At 42.7% G+C, this 20,273-nt stretch overlaps 1 protein-coding gene and 1 pseudogene across 6 annotated transcripts in view; one reads left to right on the forward strand and one right to left on the reverse strand.

The window, feature by feature from the left end:
- The window catches only part of MKLN1 (muskelin 1), a 301,088-nt gene that overhangs the window by 102,805 nt on the left and 178,010 nt on the right, over window positions 1-20,273 (reverse strand). For all 6 annotated transcript variants that reach the window (XM_023753515.1, XM_006088336.3, XM_023753519.1 and 3 more), the window contains 2 exons: window positions 8,229-8,371; window positions 5,713-5,801 (listed from right to left, as the gene is read on the reverse strand). In XM_023753515.1, the coding sequence (XP_023609283.1) occupies window positions 5,713-5,801; window positions 8,229-8,371 (232 nt within the window). The remainder of the gene's footprint in view (window positions 1-5,712; window positions 5,802-8,228; window positions 8,372-20,273) is intronic.
- Window positions 12,074-12,630, forward strand: LOC102440796 (annotated as a pseudogene).

Raw genomic sequence — 20,273 nt, forward strand, 5'->3', positions numbered from 1 at the left:
CCCCCCCTTTTCCCCCCCAAGCCAGGGCGGATGGGGAGGTTCCGCCCCCCCCCCTTCCCCCCCAGACCAGGGCGAATAAGGGGTTTGGGCGCTGCCCCCTGTCACTCACAGAGCAGGGCCGATCAGGGGGTTGGGGAGCTCCCCCCGTCATGCACAGAGCAGGGCCGATCAGGGGGTTGGGGAGCTCACCCCGTCACGCACAGAACAGGGCCGATCAGGGGGTTGGGGAGCTCCCCCCGTCATGCACAGAGCAGGGCCGATCAGGGGGTTGGGGAGCTCACCCCGTCACGCACAGAACAGGGCCGATCAGGGGGTTGGGGAGCTCCCCTGTGTCATGCACAGAGCAGGACGGATCAGGAGGTTGCGATGCCCACCCTCAGTCACGCTCAGGTAGGGCCGATTGGGGGGTTGGGGCGCCGCTCCCGTCACACTCAAGGCAGGGTCGATGGGGAGGTTTCCGCGCCGCCCCGTCACCCACAGAGCAGGGCCGATCAGGGGGTTGGGGCACTCCCCCGTCACACTCAGGGCAGGGCCGATGGGGAGGTTGCGGTTCCACCCCGTCACACACAGAGCAGGGCCCATGGGGGGGTTGGGGTGCCGCACCCTGTCACACATAGAGCAGGGCCGAACAGGGGGTTGGGGCGCCTTCCCCTTTCACGAACAGAGCAGGGCAGATAGGGAGGTTGTGGCCCTGCCCTGTCACACACAGAGCCGCAGGGCGATCAGGGGGTTTGGGCGCTGCCCTGTCACGCTGCTCCAGGGGCCAGGAGGCCTCGCGGCTCCGCTGATCCCAGTGCTAGGAGGCCTCGTTGCTCCGCTGATCCCGGTGCTGGGAGGCCTCGCGGCTCCGCTTCACACAGGGGCAGTGAGGCCTCGCTGCTCCGCTGATCCTGGGTTCGGGAGGCCTTGTGGCTCCACTGATCGCAGGCCGGGAGGCCTCGCGGCTCCGCTGATCCCGGTGCTGGGAGGCCTCGTTGCTCTGCTGATGCCGGTGCTGGGAGGCCTCGCTGCTCCGCTGATCCCAGTGCTGGGAGGCATATTACTCTTTTACTATATAGGATAGAGGCCTGGTGCACGGGTGGGGGCCGGCTGGTTTGCCCTGAAGGGTGTCCTGGACCAGGGTGGGGGTCCCGCTTGGGTGCCTGGCCAGCCTGGGTGAGGGGATGATGGCTGTTTGCAGCTGGTCACACCCCCTTCAGGGTGGGGGTCCCCACTGGGGTGCCTGGCCAGATTGGATGAGGGGATGATGGCTGTTTGCAGCTGGTCACACCCCCTTCAGGGTGGGGGTCCCCACTGGGGTGCCTGGCCAGATTGGATGAGGGGATAATGGCTGTTTGCAGCTGGTCACACCTCCTTCAGGGTGGGGGTCCCCACTGGGGTGCTTGGCCAGTCTGGGTGAGGGGCTGAGGGCCGTTATCAGGCTGGTGGGTGACTGAAGCTCCTCCCAACCTCTCCTTTTTTTTCTTTTTTTTTTATTCTGGGATTTATTTACCTTCTATGGCTGTCACTGGAGCTGAAAGACGGCTTTAGCTGTGAGACCTCGGCTGCTGAAAGCAGGTTTCTAGGCTTTGTTTACCTTCTGTATTTGAAACTTTGTTGCAACTCCAGCTCTGAGATCCCAGCTGACTGAAAGCAGGTTTCTGGGGTTTTGTTTAGCTTCTATATTTGCAACAATGTTTCTTAGAGAGCAGCTCAGAGCTGTGCTGCAGCAGGCGGGGAATGTTGGCTTCCTCCGTCACTGGAGCAAGCAAGCCTCATGTTCACTTCAGTTGCCTGGCTGCTGACCGCCATCTTGGCTGGCAGTTAATTTGCATATCGCCCTGATTAGCCAAAGGGAAGGGTAGCGAAGTTACAGCTAATTACCATGTTTCTCTTTTATTAGATAGGATAGACTAGAGGGCCGGTGCATTCGTGCACCCGTGGGATCCCTTGGCCTGGCCTGTGGGATAGGGCCAAAACTGGCTCTCCGACATCCACTTAGGGGTCTCAGATTGAGAAAGGGCGGTTCTCAGGTGATGCACCCTGGAATCGGGCTCCTTCCGCTCTGGTTCCGGATGTGTCACCCAAGAACCACAGCTGCCAAGTCACTGCAGCTTGGCAGCTCTTGCATTGAGCGTCTGTCCCCTAGTGGTCAGTGTGCATCATAGCTACCAGTCGGACAGTCAAACGGTCATCTGGTCAGCCAGTCACTTAGGCTTTTATATATATAGATAGTAAGATAACATCAAAGTGGTGATTTACATATCCCCCATAAAACAGGGTCAGGGCTAGATGATTTAGGCAAATTCTATCATACCCACAAGAAACAAAAAATTATGATGTAATTTAAAATATATCAGAAAGAGACTGAAAGTTCAATTACTTATCAAAGTGGCACAATCCTGAAAACAAACCTAAAAGAAATAAAATCTATGGCCAATCTCAACTATAAGGACATATTAAATAAAAAAAAATTTAAGTTGCAAAAAGTACTACCAGGTTTTCATTGTAACCATTGTAGAGTTCATTCTATGAATAAAAGAATGGTTAAATAATAGGAGCTATCTATATATATAAAAGCCTAAGTGACTGTTACGACCGAACAACCAGTCGACCAGTCGCTATGATGCACACTGACCACCAGGGGGGCAGATGTTGCACACAGGAGCTGCCCCTGGTGGTCAGTATGCTCCCACAGCCTTGGGCTCTGCTCAAGGCTATAAAGTTTCAATTATAGAAATAAATCCCAGAAAAAAGAAAAAAAAACGAAAAAAGGAGAAGCTGGTAGCTTGGGTCGCCGGGGGGCATGGCCAGCCTGAAAACAGCAATCAGCTCCTCACCCAGGCTGGCCAGGCACCCCAGCGGGACCCCCACCCTGATCTGGGACACCCTTCAGGGCAAACCAGCCGGCCCCCACCTGTGCACCAGGCCTCTATCCTATATAATTAAAGGGTAATATGCAAATTGACCCTAATTGCAGAAGGACTGGGAATGACTGGTCACTATGACACACACCACCAGGGGACAGACGCTCAATGCAGGAGCTGCCCCCTGGTGGTCAGTATGCTTCCACAGGGGGAGCTCTGCTTAGCCACAAGCCAGGCTGACGGCTGCCAGCACAGCGGTGGTGGTGGGAGCCTCTCCCACCTCCTCAGCAACGCTAAGGATGTCCGACTGCAGCTTAGGCCTGCTCCCCGCTGGCAAGTGGACATCCCCCGAGGGCTCCCGGGCTGCCAGAGGGATGTCTGACTGCCAGCTTAGGCCCGATCCCCCCGGGGAGCAGGTGGACATCCCCCAAGGGGTCCGAGACTGCGAGAGGGCACAGGCCGGGCTGAGGGACCCGCCCCCTGCCCAAGTGCACAAATTTTTGTGCACTGGGCCTCTAGTAATAATAATAAAAACATATCATTGGGTGAGGATTAAAAATATATATACAGTTGACTCTTTAACAATATGAAGGCTGAGGTACTGGCCCATACACAGTTAAAAATCCATGTATAACTTTTGACCCCCAAAACCCAGTTGTCCCTCAGCATCCACAGGGGAATGGTTCTAGGACACCCTGCTAATAGCCACGTTGGCAGATACTCAAGTCCCTTATGTAAAATGGTGTAGAATAATGTATGAGCCAGCCTTCTGCATCTGTGGATTTGCAGCCCTGGATAGAAAATCTGGTTTTTGATCTGAATTTGGGTTAAGTCCGAGGATGTGAAACACAGATATGAAGGGACAAGTCTATACAGTGTACTGAAAAAGTTCTGCATATAAGTGGACCCACACAGTTCAAACTCATGTTGTTCAAGGGTCAACTGTAGTTAATGTTTAAGACTGAAGAGATATATACAGAATGAACAGAATGAAGTACTCCCACTTCCAATTTTACCAATAATTTTTGGTGGTATTAACAACACTAATAATGCATATTAGACATACTATGTATTATATATCAGAAATCTAAATGTGAACTGGAGCTATAAGCACACATTCTCCAATGAAGCACACATGTTCTCCAATGAATAATGCCTTTGCTCCCACTTCAAATAAAAAGATAGAAACTCCTAACACACATTCCCAAGGCTAAAAGTTTGTATCCTAGGATCCAACCACCAGTTTTTTCCCAGGAGACAATCAGACAGAGATATAATCAGAATCAGTGCTTCTCATCCTTTTTCATAATAGCATGAGGAGAAAATGATAATATTTTAAAGGCACAAGTGTAGGTCCTAGGTTGCAGGCTCAACTACTCCAGGAATAGGGGGCAGGGGGCCAACATCTCAACACAATGAAACATATCTGTGGCACAACATACTTTGGTAGTATCACTTGGAAAACTCTTGTCTACTAGGTGTACTGGTTAATAATGCGGATTTTTTTCAATAGATGGAGTTACACATATGTTGATATATATATGCGATTTGATATGTATGCTATTTTGTTGTATTGACAACAAGCTTCAAAACCTCATATGTCAAATTTGCTGAAGGTATTAACATCATAGATATTTTTACACTTAAAAATGTTGAATTTCGTGTAAAAACTGGGTGGTCTACATGCTGAGAAAAGAATTATCCATTAACAAAAGAAGAGACAACCAAGAGTTAAATTTATTAAAAGAAAAACACAAAAAACTTTGCTTGTTCATAAATTCTCACAGGAAAACAGGACACAGGTTTTTATTTATAATTATTTACTATAACTGAAACTATAATTACAAAAAAAAACACCCCACAATACACTGGACAGCCCAACTATTTAAAAAAGTTTTCCCTCTATAGATAATCTTCATTAAGACCTCAGATATTCTTTTTGCACAACAGTACTATTTGACTTAATGAAATAAACAGGCTAACTTCTGATAGAATAGTAAAGAATGAGTATGAAGTATTCTGCTTGTTCCAAAAGGGGAAATTGTCTTCCAAATCAAAACATGGGATTCTGGCTTTCATTATTCTTCTCTGAGGAGTCTGATTCACTTTAATCTCAATTTTACCATATTTCCAAAGGTATACAATATAGATAGAAATTAAAATATTCCAGTCCTTAACTTTTCTACCTTCTAAATAATAAATCTTAAAGAAAAATAAAACAACCCTAAAAATATTAATTTTGAGGAGGCATTATAAGTATTTTCTCAAGCTAAAACACTTGGTAAATAAATACATGCCTTAAGTAGTACTTTTCAAACAATACTCTGCAATTTATTATGTAAGGTCATGAAATTAGTTTTATGTGTTTGAGCAACATTTCACTAAGACAATGAAATACAAAAGAACAGAATAGAGAATATAATAAACTGCCGTAAGAAATTCATCAGTATTTGATTGTAAAATGTTATAGCTTTAGAACTGATAAATCTTCAATAAAACAACCAAGGCAATCAAATCACTGTATCTCATAAAATCTTCTAATAAACTTTCAAATGAGAAAATAATTGGAAATGGTTCCACTTCAAATAATTGTCAGTTATAGAGTTACAAAGTAAGGGTCAGAAAACTTTTCTTACAAAGTTTGAAACACTTGGGGCTTTGTGGGCTATGTGGTCTCTTGCAACTACTGAACTTTTACCTTGGTGGTGCAAAAACAGACATAGACATTACGTGAACAACCTATGTGGCAATGTTTCCATAAAAGTTTAATTAAAAAAAATCGGGGCTCACAGGATTCAGCCAGGCGTAGTTTGCTGACCGATGGTATTATGAATTTATTTATACTTCAGAATGCTAAAAACCTTACCTATTTTGATGAATCGACAAGGAAACATCTGTTCATCAATTTTATGCTTCAAGGTGAATGTTTCTTTGTTATAATCATTCTTTAAGCCACTGTGGGAAAAAAAAAAGATTGTCAAATCTGACTTCATAATTTAGTAACTGCACTAAAACTCAGATTAATACCACCCCCAGATTTTAAGGTTAAAATAATGCTAAAATATATGACCAAAGAAGTAGTTGGACATGAGAATATAGGTCAAAACTTCTACATTCGTATCATCTGCATTATTACGGTATTCTCTTAATTATGAGGGCTAGTGAAAAATGTTCAATATTAATTTAAAAAATGGAAATCTGTGATGACCTACATCCTTAATGTATAACTGAATATAACAAAATATTCAAGCCGTAAGAAGTAAAAAAAAAACAAAAAAAAAAACAATTCACCCTCATATCTTATTTATTTTCTCTTTTTTTACTTATTGTCTATAGTTTTACATATGTCTTTTTCCCCAATTGACCCTCCCCCCGAGCCATTCCCACCCCAGGCAAGCCCCCACTGCCCTAGTGTCTGTGTCCATAGGTTATACTAATATGCATGCACACAAGTCCTTTGGTTGCTCTCTAACCTTATATCTTATTTAAACAGGGCCAAAATTTGTCAAAGAATTCAGATATTTAATTAATGTAATGTAATTAGTATTAATGTAATCAGTGCTAATGTAATATTTACTTATATAATCTATTGTGCTAATGGGACATACCATGTCACAAATACATTCTAAAACCTCATGGTTTTATTTGTCCATTCCACTGGCTATTTGATTTTTCATTATCTATGAGGTAAATTAACCCTTTCATTCCTAGAGGTCTATGTTGTTAAAACTCAAATTTACTGAGCTCTTTCCAAGTGGTAGGCACTGTGCCAGGTTCAGTCAGATACTTTTTCTCTTTTTAGTCTCCAATTTAGAGTAAATTCCCAGAATATTACTTTTGGATAGGGCAACCAATATTAATGTTTTGTATAAAACCTATATATTTTTATTTTTTATTACTGAGAGTATTACAGATGTCTCCCATTTTCTCCCCTTTTGCCCCCCTCCACCCAACCCCACCCCACCCCAGGTCTTCCCCATGCTATTGTCTACGTCTATGCGCTATGCATATATGCATGTATGTTCTCTGGTTAATCTCTTCCTGTCCCCTCTCACTCCCCATTCCAGCACTGAGATCTGTTATTCTGTTCCATGCATCCATACAAAGAATCTACATTTTTTATAGCAAAGATTATAGCAAAGATTTGATTAAAGTTGAAAATATTTCTAAAGTCATTACAGTCCAAAAATAAGACTAAAAAATAAGTAGAAAGCCCTAGCCGGTTTGGCTCAGTGGATAGAGTGTCAGCCTGCGGACTCATGAGTCCCAGGTTCGATTCCAGTCAAAGGCATGTACCTTGGTTGCAGGCACATCCCCAATAGGGAGTGTGCAGGAGGCAGCTGATCGATGTTTCTCTCTCATGGATGTTTCTAACTCTCTATCCCTTTCCCTTCCTCTCTGTAAAAAATCAATAAAATATATTTTAAAAATAAATAGATAAAAATAAGTAGAAAAAGACAAAATTTTATGCTTTCTTGTTTGGAAACAATATTAACTGATATCGTTATAATTAACCCAGTTATTAATTAATTAACAGAAAAGGAGCAAAGGGAAGTCTAAACAACACAGGAATGCCATTTGTACAGCTTTGCCAGGAAACTGCAGTTGAACACTCTCCAGGTCTGTTCCCCACAGATCACTGGGGGAAGGGACTGGACAACAGACTCATGCCCAGTAAGATCTGGGTGACGTCGAAAGGTGCTTACCTGTCAGCCATATCTGAGAACAGACCATGGGCTAGAATAGGCATACCCACTGCAAGCACCGGAAGATTTAATATTTAAAATCCTGAACAAAGGGAGTTCCCTCTTGCACTTCTAACTCCCGTGTTGCAGGGAGCAAGCCATGTGGACCCCACACACAATGGACTGATGGACTAAAATTAGCCTGGTGCTGTGCCCGATTCAACTTCACCATGGAACAGAAACTATGGACACTGGCTTTGCTTCTAGCTCTGCTGAAGCTCCACCTGCAACTTTTCCAGGACTGGTTTAAGGGAAATGGGACTTTGGAAACTGAGGGATGTAATTTCATGTAAATAAGCCTTTCTACCAAATCTCATTTTCCCATAGGAGTCTTAAAAAACTCCTTTTCTCAAGATATCATAAGAATCCCACTCCCACTAACATTGGAGGAATCCACCCATGCAATTCTCCAATAACATTAACTAGAATCTGGTGGGGTTTTATTTATTTATTTTTTTTATAAAAAAGCTAACTCAAGCCATAACACTAAAATAAGTCCCTAGAAATAGAATAGTGGAAATATTCTTTCCTCCCTTGAAAGAAAAATCAAACCATGCAGATTTAGATATAAAAAGACTAAACTAAGACTGCACCTTGTTTAGAAGACGACGACTTCCACCCCATAATCATAACTCACCTGGACAATAGCTCTGTCATATTTTCTTCATTCATCCCACCAAAGACTTTAAATTTCTTCAAATTACAGACATGCGTTTTCTCATATTTTCCAAATGTGATATTCTGGACTATAGCAGGCCTTTCAAGCTTCAGAACCAAGTACTAAAAAAAGGAATGACCAAATTATATCCTCCTCTTTTTAAAAGAAAGAGACAACTTTAAAAGTTAAAATTTGGGACAGATAAGGGAAGTACGTATAAGGTCTATTCTGTCCATCCTGCACGGGTAGATTTTTATTTTAATGCTAAAGAATTGTATGCAATAGCCTTATATAGGCTACCATAACATACCACTTTTCCCCCGGAAAATACATCTGCAGATGGAGGAAAAAAGGACTAGTAGACAACTTATAATCAAGAAGTACCATTCAAGAAAAGATATAACAGACTATGAATAACCAAATAAAACAATATTAGAATGCAAAAATAACAATTACATTCTGATCGACTATAATAGCAAATTCAGTGTTCAAAATCAGTGATAAAATTTTAAACCTAGAAACAAACAGATTTACTAATCACTCCTGCAAATTTTATAAATTAAAACACCCAGACCTACTATAAATATGTCTAATGTAGCTCACATTTTTCTATTATACACAGAATAAAATGGGATTATTTTATCAGTTAATTAGGAAACACATTTTACATTATGCAGAATACTTTCAAATAACTATATATATAAAAGCCTAAGCGACCATCCAACTGGTAGCTATGATGCTCAATGACCACAAGGGGGCAGATGCTCAACACAGGAGCTGCAGAGCTGCGGTGACTTGGCAGCTGCGGTCCTCAGGTGACACACCCAGAACCAGAGAGGAGGGAGCCTGATTCCGGGGTGTGTCACTCGAGAATCGCCCTCTCTCAATCAGGGACCCCTCAGGGGATGTCAGAGAGCTGTTTTTAGCCTAAGCCCTGCAGGCCAGGCTGAGGGGCCTCTAGTAAAAATTAAAAAGGAAACTACCACTGACTGAATACATGGGGAAAAAGCTATACAGAAAAACAACTCATCATGCTGTAGTGGCTTCATGGTTCATATCAATGGGTAATATAGGTGATAAAGGTGATCAGAATGAAGTTGGTGGTCCTACGTCATTCCATATAGAAAAATTAACTCAAAATGAATCAAATTAATCCAAATGGCTCCTCTAAGATCAAAGATCTAAATGTAAGAGCTAAAACCATAAAGTTCTGAGATGAAAATATGAGTAAATCTCCATGACTTGAAATTTGACAATGAATTTTTAGATATTGACACCAAAAGTTCAAGCAACAAAATATAGAGAGACTTCATCAAAATTAAAGTTTTGTGTATGAAAGGACATTATTAAGAAATCGGAAAGACAACCTACAGAATAGAAATATTTGCAAATAATATATCTTATAAGGGTTTAATATCTAGAATATATACAGAATCCTTATAGCCCAACAACAAAAAGATAGAAAACTGAATTTAAAAATGGGCAAAGGACCTCAATAACACTTTGACCAAAGAAAATAAACAAATGGCCAATGGACAAGTTAAAAAATGTTCATTAGTCCTCAGGAAAATGCAAATCAAAACCACAATGCAATAAAACTTCACACCCACTAGGATAATCCTATATCATAAAAGCCTAATATGCTAAGTGTCTGGTTGGCCATACAGCCAATCAAAGCATACTATACTAATGATATGCTAAGGCCATTCAACCGCTCACTATGAAGTGCACTGACCACCAGGGGCAGACAGTCAACTGGTTGACCAATCACTCTGACATGCACTAATCACCGATGCTCTGACTGGTACGTTAGATTGCTGCTGGGGTCCGGCTGATCGGGACTGAGCAAGATGGACCAGACACGCCCTGGAGCCCTCCCAAGCTGGCCAACTTCCGGCATCCCTCCCCAGCCCCGATCATGCCCCGGTGGGGTCTGCCTGGCCTGCACCCTCTCACAATCCGGGCTGAGGGACCCCTCCACCCTGAGTGCACGAATTTCGTGTACCTGGCCTCTATTACAAAAATAAAATAGTAAGCATCAGTGTAGTTGAAAAAAACTGTAACTCATACACTGCTGGTGGGAATGTAAAACAGTGCAGACAATGTAGAATATAGTTTGGCAGCTCCTCAAAAAGTTAAATATATAATTAACCCTTTGCACTCCGAACCATTCTGGACATTGGCTACCAGCTACTCGACGCTACTTTGCGGTGGAAACGTGCATTTACAGACCCTCGTATTATTTAGTATAATTTTGGAACCAAGTAACGTATTATAATGATATTGGACTTATATGAATTGGGTGACATCGAGGAATGTATATTTGTAAAAAAAACAATATTTTATTGTTTATAATTTTGTACAGTATGATAAGTTTTGTAACACTCCCCAATATGCATTGCAGGCTGATTAGTGCATGTTTGACAGTAATAAGTGGTTTGACGCCTGCCACCAGGTGTTTTCCTGTTAGAACACACAATGCAGTCCCGTTTTCTTTGTCCCACATCAGGAATATGTAGTTTATTGTTTAATCCGACACAAAACCCGCTGACATTTCTTGTATATATCTTAGTAATTTTACGATATTTTGATTTAATTTCTTGTGCCATTTCAAGATAAAACTTCAGGGAAACATGCATGTCTCAAAAAGTTGCGTTGAAATAACTCAATTCCCCGTAATCACTAATAAACTGCAATGTCCCCTGAGAGGGGACATCCGAGTGATATGCTAGAATTCCGATGTCCCCTGAGAGGGGACAGCGGAGTGCAAAGGGTTAATTACTATATGGCCCAGGAGTTCTACTTTTACATATATATAAAGTGAAAAAGCTATCCAAACAAACTCTTGTACATAAATGCTAAGAGCAGCACTATTCACAATGGCCAAAAAATGCAAACAACCCAAATGTCCAACAACTGATAAGTGGATGAACAAAAGGGAATATTTCTATTATTCAGCCATAAAAAGGAATAGAGTACTGATATGTGCTACAATGTGGCTACACCTCAAAAACATGCTAAGTGAAACAAGTAAAACACAAAGGTCATATATTGTATGGTACCATTTCCATAAAATATTCAGAACAGTTACATCCATTGAGGTAAGAAAGGAGATTAGTGGTTGCCAGGAGCTGGGTTAAGGGGAAAAGAAGAGTGCTTAATTGATACTAGATTTCTTTATGGGATGATGAAAATATTTTGGAACTAGATAGAAGTGATAGTTGTACAACACTGTGACTATACTAAATACTACTGAATTGTACACTTTAAAATGATTAATTTTAGGCTGTGTGAATTTCATCTCTAAAAAATAAAAGAATGAAGCTGGTGATGACATGAAAGATAAGATCAGAGTTAATACTTTGTGAGCAGTAAGTCTCTTGTCTGTCACACTGTTCAGATTTTAACATGCATTATCTCATTTTAGTAGGAGGAGGAACAGGAGTAGTATTTTAATAACAACAATTATCCTCTTCATCCTCATTTCACAGATGAAGAAACTGCGGCTTGGAAAGGCTAAATAACTTGACTATAGTTACACAGCTAATAAATGACAGAGCTGAGATTACACATCAGCCAATCGGACTCTGGTTGACACTGTTGGTTGGCTAACCCAACCTCCATTCTCAAGCCAGTTCTCCCTAGCCACGTTCCAGCCAAGAATAAATGTATGACAAATTCTTGTTCATTTATTTTGACTTTTAGATTCAATTCTTGATGGATATGTATTTATTGCCTTTTTATTGTTCATGTTTTTTATTTTTCCTTCTTTTTTTTTTTTATTTGACCATGAACCATTTTTTTTATTTAATACTTATTAAGAGTACACAACTTGTGGGTGGGGGAGCTGAGCTCTGAAACCTAGAGCTAAAGCTGGGAGACGGGAAAGATGCAGACCACCGGGGCACTGCTCATCCCTCCGGCTCTGATCCGCTGCTGCACCAGGGGTCTAATCAGGCCTGTGTCTGCCTCCTTCCTGAGTAGGCCAGAGATCCCATTGGAACAGCCTTCCTACAGCAGCTCCCCACTCCAGGTGGCCAGACGGGAGTTCCAAACCAGTGTTGTCTCCCGGGACATGGACACAGCGGCCAAGTTTATTGGTGCTGGGGCTGCCACAGTGGGTGTGGCTGGTTCAGGGGCCGGAATTGGAACAGTGTTTGGCAGTTTGATCATTGGCTATGCCAGGAACCCGTCTCTCAAGCAGCAGCTCTTCTCCTATGCCATTCTGGGCTTTGCCCTGAGGACATGGGGCTCTTCTGTTTGATGGTCGCCTTCCTCATCCTCTTCGCCATGTGAGGCTCCGTGGGGTCACCTACCCGTCCCTGCTGCTTCGATTCCAGGCCCGGTGCTGGAATGTGCCCATTAACCACCAGATTTCTCTTCGAGTCGCGCTGCTGGGGGTGGTCCGCGGGGAGGGCGCCGCTGGTAGTGGCCCAGGCTTTGGGCTCCGGATGGAGCAGGGCGCCCAGGTACACGGTCTGGGTCTCGGAAATGTGGATGCTCGCTACGGAGCCCATGCTGGTGGCGGAGCCCATGCTGGCGGCGGCTGCTCTCCGGTCAGCAAACGGTCAGCAAACGGGCCCGCCCGGCGCCTCGCGGCCACCGCCAGCGCCGCGGGTCTCACGTCAGGAAGCGTGGCCGCCGCTTTTATCACGGGGCAGCAGCGGCGGCACCGCGGAGGGGGCGCTGGGGCGGGGCGCCCCGGACGCCCCCACCGAACATGCCCTCCCCAGGCGCCCGGCGGCCCTCAGCCCAGCGGCCCTCACATCGCCCACTCACCGGGCCGGCCTCGCTTCCGGGAAACTCTGGGGAGGAGATTCGCGCACTCCCCGCCGGGAGTCCCGCGGCGCCGAAAGAAGCGTACCGGCGGCCTCACGGCGCCCACCCTGAGGCCCGGGCCTGAGCGGAGCTCATCGGGCGGCCGCCGAGAGGCAGGGAGCGCCGTCGCGGGTTTGGAGGCAGCGCCACGCCCAGCGCCTAGGGGCAGCCTCTTTTTCCTCCTTTTTAAAGAAGACACTTCAACATATCATGTAATATTGGTTTGGTGGTGATGAACTCTTTAGCTTTTTCCTTGTATGGTAAGTTCTTTATCTGACCTTCAATTCTAAATGATAGTTTTGCTGGGTAGAGTAATCTTGATTGTAGGTCTTTCTTATCACTTCGAATATTTCTTGCCACTCCCTTCTGGCATGCAAAGTTTCTGTTGAGAATTCAGCTGACAATTGAATGGGCGTTCCCTTGAAGGTAACTAACTACTTTTCTCTTGCTATTTTTAAGATTCTTTGTCTTTAACCTTTGCCATTTTAATTATGTGTCTTGGTATGTGCCTCTTCCTCCTGTTTGGGACTCTCTGCACTTGTTAAGTCTATTTCTTTCACCAGATAGGGGAAGTTTTCTGTCATTATTTTTTCAAATACGTTTTCAATATCTTGCTCCCTCGCCTCTCCTTCTGGAACTCCCATGATGGGAATGTGGGTACATCTGAAGTTGTCCCAGAGGCTCCTTATACTCTCTTCACACTTTGGGATTCTTTTTTCTTTTTGCTCTTCTGATTAGGTATTTTTGCTTCCTCATCTTCCAAATTGCTTGATTTGATTCTTGGTGTCCTCTACTCTACAACTGGTTCTCAGTAAATTATTCTTCATATCAGGTAGTACTAGTATATCCTTCATTTCTGACTGGTCCTTTTTTATTTTATTGATGTTCTCACAAAGTTCCTTGAAGTCCTCACTAAGGTTCTTGAAGTTCTTGTGAAGATCCTTGAGTAACCATATAATCATGGTTTTGAACTCTGTAGTTGGCTTGCTTCCATTTCTTTTTGCTCTTCTGATTGGGTGTTTTTTGCTTCCTCATATTTCAAATTATTGATTTGATTCTCAGAATCCTCTACTCTACTGTTGAAACCCTGTAAATTATTCTTTACTTCAGTTAGTGTATGCTTAATTTCCGACTGGTCCTTTTTCATTGAAATTCTCACCAAGATTCTTGAAAGTCTCACAAAGTCCCTTGAAGCTCTCATTAAGAACCTTGAGCAACCTTATAACCACTGTTTTGAATGCTGTATCTAGTAGTTTGCTCCCTTCCATTTCATTTAGTTCTTTTTCTGGAGACTTCTTCTGTTCTTTATGTACTAGGTAGAGCTGCTATGGCTCCTGCAATTGATAAGAGTGGCTTTGTGCAGTAGGTGTCCTGTAGGGCCCAGTGGCTCAGCCTCCCCAGTCACCTGAGCTGGGCACTCTAGGTGCACCCCTTTGTGGGCTGTGTGCACAGTCTTGTTGTAGTCGAGCTTTGATTGCTGTTGGCGTCACTGGGAGGAATGGACCATCTGTGTCTACATTGGAAGAGCTGCTGTGCAGAAGACACCCCTATGGACCAGGACTTGCTTCAGTGGGGCTTTGGTGCTCACTAAGTCTGTCCCTTGAGTGTGTTGCTTGTGGATATGTAAAGGTGTAATATGGTATGGTCTGAAGCTGCCCACTGGGATACCTGGCTCTGGGGCCTCCAGGGAGGTGCAAGGTCAGCCATTGCCTACGGCAGTGGTCGGCAAACTCAGTCAACAAAGCCAAATATCAGCAGTACAACGATTGAAATTTCTTTTGAGAGCCAAATTTTTTAAACTTAAACTATATAGGTAAGTACATGGTTATTAACTTAATTAGGGTACTCCTAAGGCTTAGGAAGAGCCACACTCAAGGGGCCAAAGAGCCGCAGTTTGCCGACCACGGCCCTAGGGCCATTCAGCATGAGCTACAGAGTGAGCCATCTACAGATGGCTGCTACTTGAGTTGGATTTGGAAGTACCCAGGCAAGGCCAAGTTGTCCTGGGTCTCTTATTGATAGGCCTGAGGCACACTGACACCAGCTGCTGCTTGTTTGAAAGATATTAGGAAAGCCTAAAGCCTGAGCCAAGACAGGCCACTCATATGGAAAAAAGCCACTGCAAACAGCTTGGGTGGGTCTGCAAACTGGATGGGAGGGGGTCTCAGGGAATCACCAGAGTGGAGAGAACAGAGTGGGCAAAGGTGATAGAAACTCAGATATGGGCTGCCAGTCAGCTCTGTGATGGGAGAGGTCTTAGCATAGGAAAATGACCTCTGAAAGCCACCCGTGAATTCTTGCTTTGATGCCAGACCATCCAGTTGCTTCCTGCATGTCTCTGGGTCTGCTCTCTCTCCAGCCACCTGCCCCAGCACTGGAGCTCTGAGGAAGCAAGTCCATGTAAATTCATGCACTGGCCCTTTAAGAGAAACTGCCTGAGTCTCCAGCAGCCTCTGTGTTACTTAGCCACAATCTCCGCTGGTTTTTAAAGCCCAAAATTATGGGGACTTCTCTTCCCAGTTCTGGAACCCTGGGCTGGGGGTCTGGTGTGGGGCTGGGATCCCTTACTCCTCATGGCAGGCCTCTGCAGCCATGTTATGTCTCCTGATTAAAAAAACATCACACATGGGTATTGGACCAGCCTGTTCCAAGCCTCCGCCCCTCCTAGCAGTCTCTGAGTGCTTTCTTTTATACTTCTCTGCCTGTAGGCCTTCCGTTCAGCCAGCCTTCAGAAAATTCTGAATGATAGTTGTTCTGTATTTTAACTGTAGTTTTTTTAAATATGTTTTTATTGATTTTAGAGAGAGAGGAAAGGAGAATAATAGAGAGACAAACATCATTAACCGGCTGCTTTCTGCACACCCACTAACTGGGCATCAAGCCTGCAATCTGGGCATGTGCCCTGACTGGGAATTGGACCAGCTGAGCTTAGTTGTAATTTTTTAAAAATATATATTCTTATTGATTTTTTTATAGAGAGGAAGGGAGAGGGATAGAAACATCGATCAGCTGCCTCCTACACTGCAACCAAGGTACATGCCCTCAACCGGAATCGAACCAGGGACCTTTCAGTCCACAGCCCGACGCTCTATCCACAGAGCCAAACCAGTCAGGGCAACTTAATTGTAATTTTGATGTGGTTGTGGGAGGCTACCAGTACAGGCATTTACCTACGTTGTCATCTTGGTTCATCATAAATTGATGTTGAATTTTGTCAAATGCTTTTTCTGCATCTATTGAGATGCTCGTGTGATTTTTATCTTTGGTTTTGTTGATGTATCATATTAATTGTTTTGTGGATATTTAACCATTAAATGTTCTTATTATAGAAACTGAATTGGAAAACTGAGATAGCTATTCTTTAGTCATTAATCCTTTTTAACCATATAAGATAGCTGTGGTAATATGATCTTTAGTAATTCAAAGTTTCTTAAGAATACTACTGTATTTATTAATGGGAGGGAAAAGGAGGACCTATGTAAGACTTCCAACAATAAAGATTAAAAAGAAAAGAAAAAGAATACAACTGTCAGGTAGGCAAGAGAGCCTTCACATCTGTCTTTCTCATTAATGCACATGCCCTCCTCCCATCCTTTTCTCCTCCTTTCACCCTTTATTCATCATTTTAAGTCTTGGTTTAGATAGATGGCAGTTTTCCCTGACAAATGGTTAGCTGGGTACAGTGTTGTAACTACTAAAAAATTGGTGTTTATACAATCTGCTGTACACCATTCATCACTCCACATATGATACCTCTAAATCCAATAGAAAATATCTTCATATATATATATATACTAGAGGCCCAGTGCACAATCAGGGCTGGGGAGGGATGCAGGAGGTTGGCCAGCCAGGGAGGGACTGTGGGAGGGCTCCAAGGCGTGTCCACACGTCTCACTCAGTCCTGGACCCCAGCAGCAAGCTAATCTACCGGTCAAACCGTCTGCCCCCTGGTGGTCAGTGCACTTCACAGTGAGCAGTTGAGCGGCCTTAGCATATTATTAGCATATTACGCTTTGATTGGTTGAAAGGCCAACAGGACGACCGGTTACTTAGCATATTATTAGCATATTACGCTTTGATTGGTTGAAAGGCCAACAGGACGACCGGTTACTTAGCATATTAGACTTTTAGCCCTGCAGTTGTGGCTCTGTGGTTGAGTGTCAACCTATGAATGAGGAGGTCACAGTTTATACATCCTAGCACCAATGCATACATGTAAGTCCTTCCTCATTCTGGGCAAAGAAAGGAGTAACTAAGAGGTATTGAGTTTGATTTCCACCCTTCTCTAGATAACCTGTACCACCATAAAGTTTTTTATCTACTTAAGGTGTATATACTAACATAATTAACATTTCTTACTGACAGGGTAAAGTACTATCAGAATCAAACAGTACACCCTAATAACAGTAATGCCTTAGATCTGTGAAATCTAATTCGTAGCCAATGGCCACCTGGGGCTATTTAATCTAAACTAATTAAAATTTAATAAAATTAAAAATTGCTTTTGTCAGTTGTACTAGCCTCATTTCACTTGCTCAATAGCCACATGTAGCTGGCACCTACCATTTATACAGCATAAATTATAGAATATTTTCATCACTGCAGAAAGTTTACTAGATAACACTATCCTAGAGGCCACTAAAACATAGAATATTATTTATCCTTATACTAACACTACGGTGTCGGGTGAATTTCCCGCCAAAATATAAGATGGCGCGTTAAAATGCCTATATCTTTTGAAGTATGGGTTCGATTGAAATATTTGGTAATACGCAGTTACAATCGGCCCGAGTTTACACGTTTCCCGCACTCCACCGCAAATCTATATGAACCGAGTTTAAGACGGCTCCCGCGGAGTACGCGCAATTCACGCGAGCCGGAGTACGCGCAATTCACGCGAGCCGACTTAACTCGTTTCCCGCAACCCAAGTGCTAACAATGCCCTAAACGTTATATTTTTGTTTTTCTATTCATTACTGAGATTTTTCTGTCTTCTCCCTCATAACACTTGGTCAGTTGTGTACCACATGCACAAAGTGCTTCCAGTTGCTGAAACCTGATGAAATAATTAAACAAACAGAACAAAAGCATATCCAAAGTAGATTCTAGAAAAAGTCCTCAAGACCTAAAATTTCATCATGATGATTTTGATTTTTCAGAATCCTCTTTTCCTCTTCCTAATTCTCAAAGCTGTTCAAGTTAAGCTAAATTAACTGTTAGAGTATCGCCACTCTTCATTATTTATGGATTCCATATTTGTGAATTCACATACTCACTAAAATTTATTTTTATCACCCAACTCAATACCAACAGCACTTTCATAGTCATTCTGGATACACACAGAAGAGCAAAAAATTTCAGTCTCCTGATGCATGTTCTCCCAAATGAGGTCAAACAAGGGACACTGTACCTTCTTATTTTAGGTTTCATAATAAGTGTCCTTTTCATGATTTATGCAATGCCATATTTTTTATATTTTTGTGCTTTCTGTTAGTGATTTCCCTATCTAAATTGGTCCCCAAGAATAGTACTGACATGCTATGTAGTGTTTCTAAAAACAAGAAGACTGGGATGGGCCTTACAGAGAAAATGTGTTAAATAAGCTTCATTCAGGCATGAGTATAATGCTGTTGGCTATGAGTTCAATGCTAATGAATAAATAATATGTATAAAATAAAGTGTCTTTAAACAGAAACACACATAAAGTAAGGTTATGTATTGAGTGGCTGATGAAAATGTGACCAGAAGCTCACAGGAACTAACTCTGTGAGTTACTATGAAAAATCCACCAGACTGGCAAAATCTAAAACTCAGCCATAGAAAGATGGGGAGAATACAATGCATAGGTACTTTTATACACTGCCAGTGAGAATATAAATTATATAGCCATTTTGTAAAACAGTTTTACATTGCCTAATAAAAGTTGAACATAGTCCCTGGCCAGGTAGCTCAGTTGGTTTGGACATTGTCCTGATACAGCAAGGTTGCAGATTTGATCCCAGTCAGGGCACAGACAAGAAGCAAACAATAAATGCATAAAAGTGAAACAATAAATCAATGTCTCTCTCTCTCTCTCTCTCTCTCTCTCTCTCTCTCTTAAATCAATTTTAAAAAAAAAATGTTGTACAGCCCTGACTGGGTTTGCTCAGTGGATAGAGCATCTGCCCGCAGACTGAAAGGTCCCAGGTTCGATTCCAGTCAGGGGCATATCCCCGGGTTGCGTGCTTGATCCCCAGTAGGGGGTGTGCAGGAGGCAGCCAATCAGTGATTCTCTCTCATCATTGGTGTTTCTATCTATCTCTCTCTCTTCCTCTCCCTTCCTCTCTGAAATCAATAAAAATATATTTTTAAAAAGTTGTACATACATATACCCTATTATCCAGCAATTCTACTTCAAAGAAACTCTTCAAAGCTTAAATCATAGGATATTTATAAACATATACATATATATAATAGTACTGTACAAAAGTGTTTAACAAAATATGAAATAATAGTTATTGGAATGGAATTAGAAGATGGATAATAGATGGGGCTCATAGGAGGCTTCAAATGGCTGTGGTCAATTTTCATTTCTAAAGACGGTTGATGAGTAAATGGGTATGTGTTTTATTATTTTTTATATTGTACTAGAGGCCCGCTGCACGAAGAGATTCGTGCAATAGGCTTTCCCTTCCCCTGGCTGCCAGCACCAGTTTTCCTCTGGCACCCGGGACCCAGGCCCTGCTCCAGCCGGAGCCTTCAGTCTTTGCTACTCTGGTCAAAACCTTCAGTCTTCACTCCCCCACTTCGTGCCTGCATATGCAAACTAATCACCATCTTTGTTGGGTTAATTTGCATACTCTACTGATTGGCTGGTGAGTAAAGCTGTGTCTATTCTTTGGACACAAAAGAATGGTGTTTAAATGTTTCTTTACAATGAAACATTTAAACACCAGGTGATTCAAAAGGTATGCAAATAGTAAAAAAAAATACAAAACATAAAAGAAAAAATAAGTACAGAGATTAGTTAAGAAAAAATAAGTATAGAGATTAGTTTCCAAGAATTACAGTAGAATAAAAAAAGAGTAAGTTTTATTTATTCATGTTTTTCCTATGAGAACATTAATTCTTCCTCAAAGATATGGACATAATGTGTTAACAATGAAAATGTATAACAAAAAGAATACTTACCTTTAAATCCAGATGTCTAGACACCACTTATCAAGG

This window comes from Myotis lucifugus, unplaced genomic scaffold (genome assembly GCF_000147115.1).
Source record: "Myotis lucifugus unplaced genomic scaffold, Myoluc2.0 scaffold_46, whole genome shotgun sequence".
NCBI classification, from domain to species: Eukaryota; Metazoa; Chordata; class Mammalia; order Chiroptera; family Vespertilionidae; genus Myotis; species Myotis lucifugus.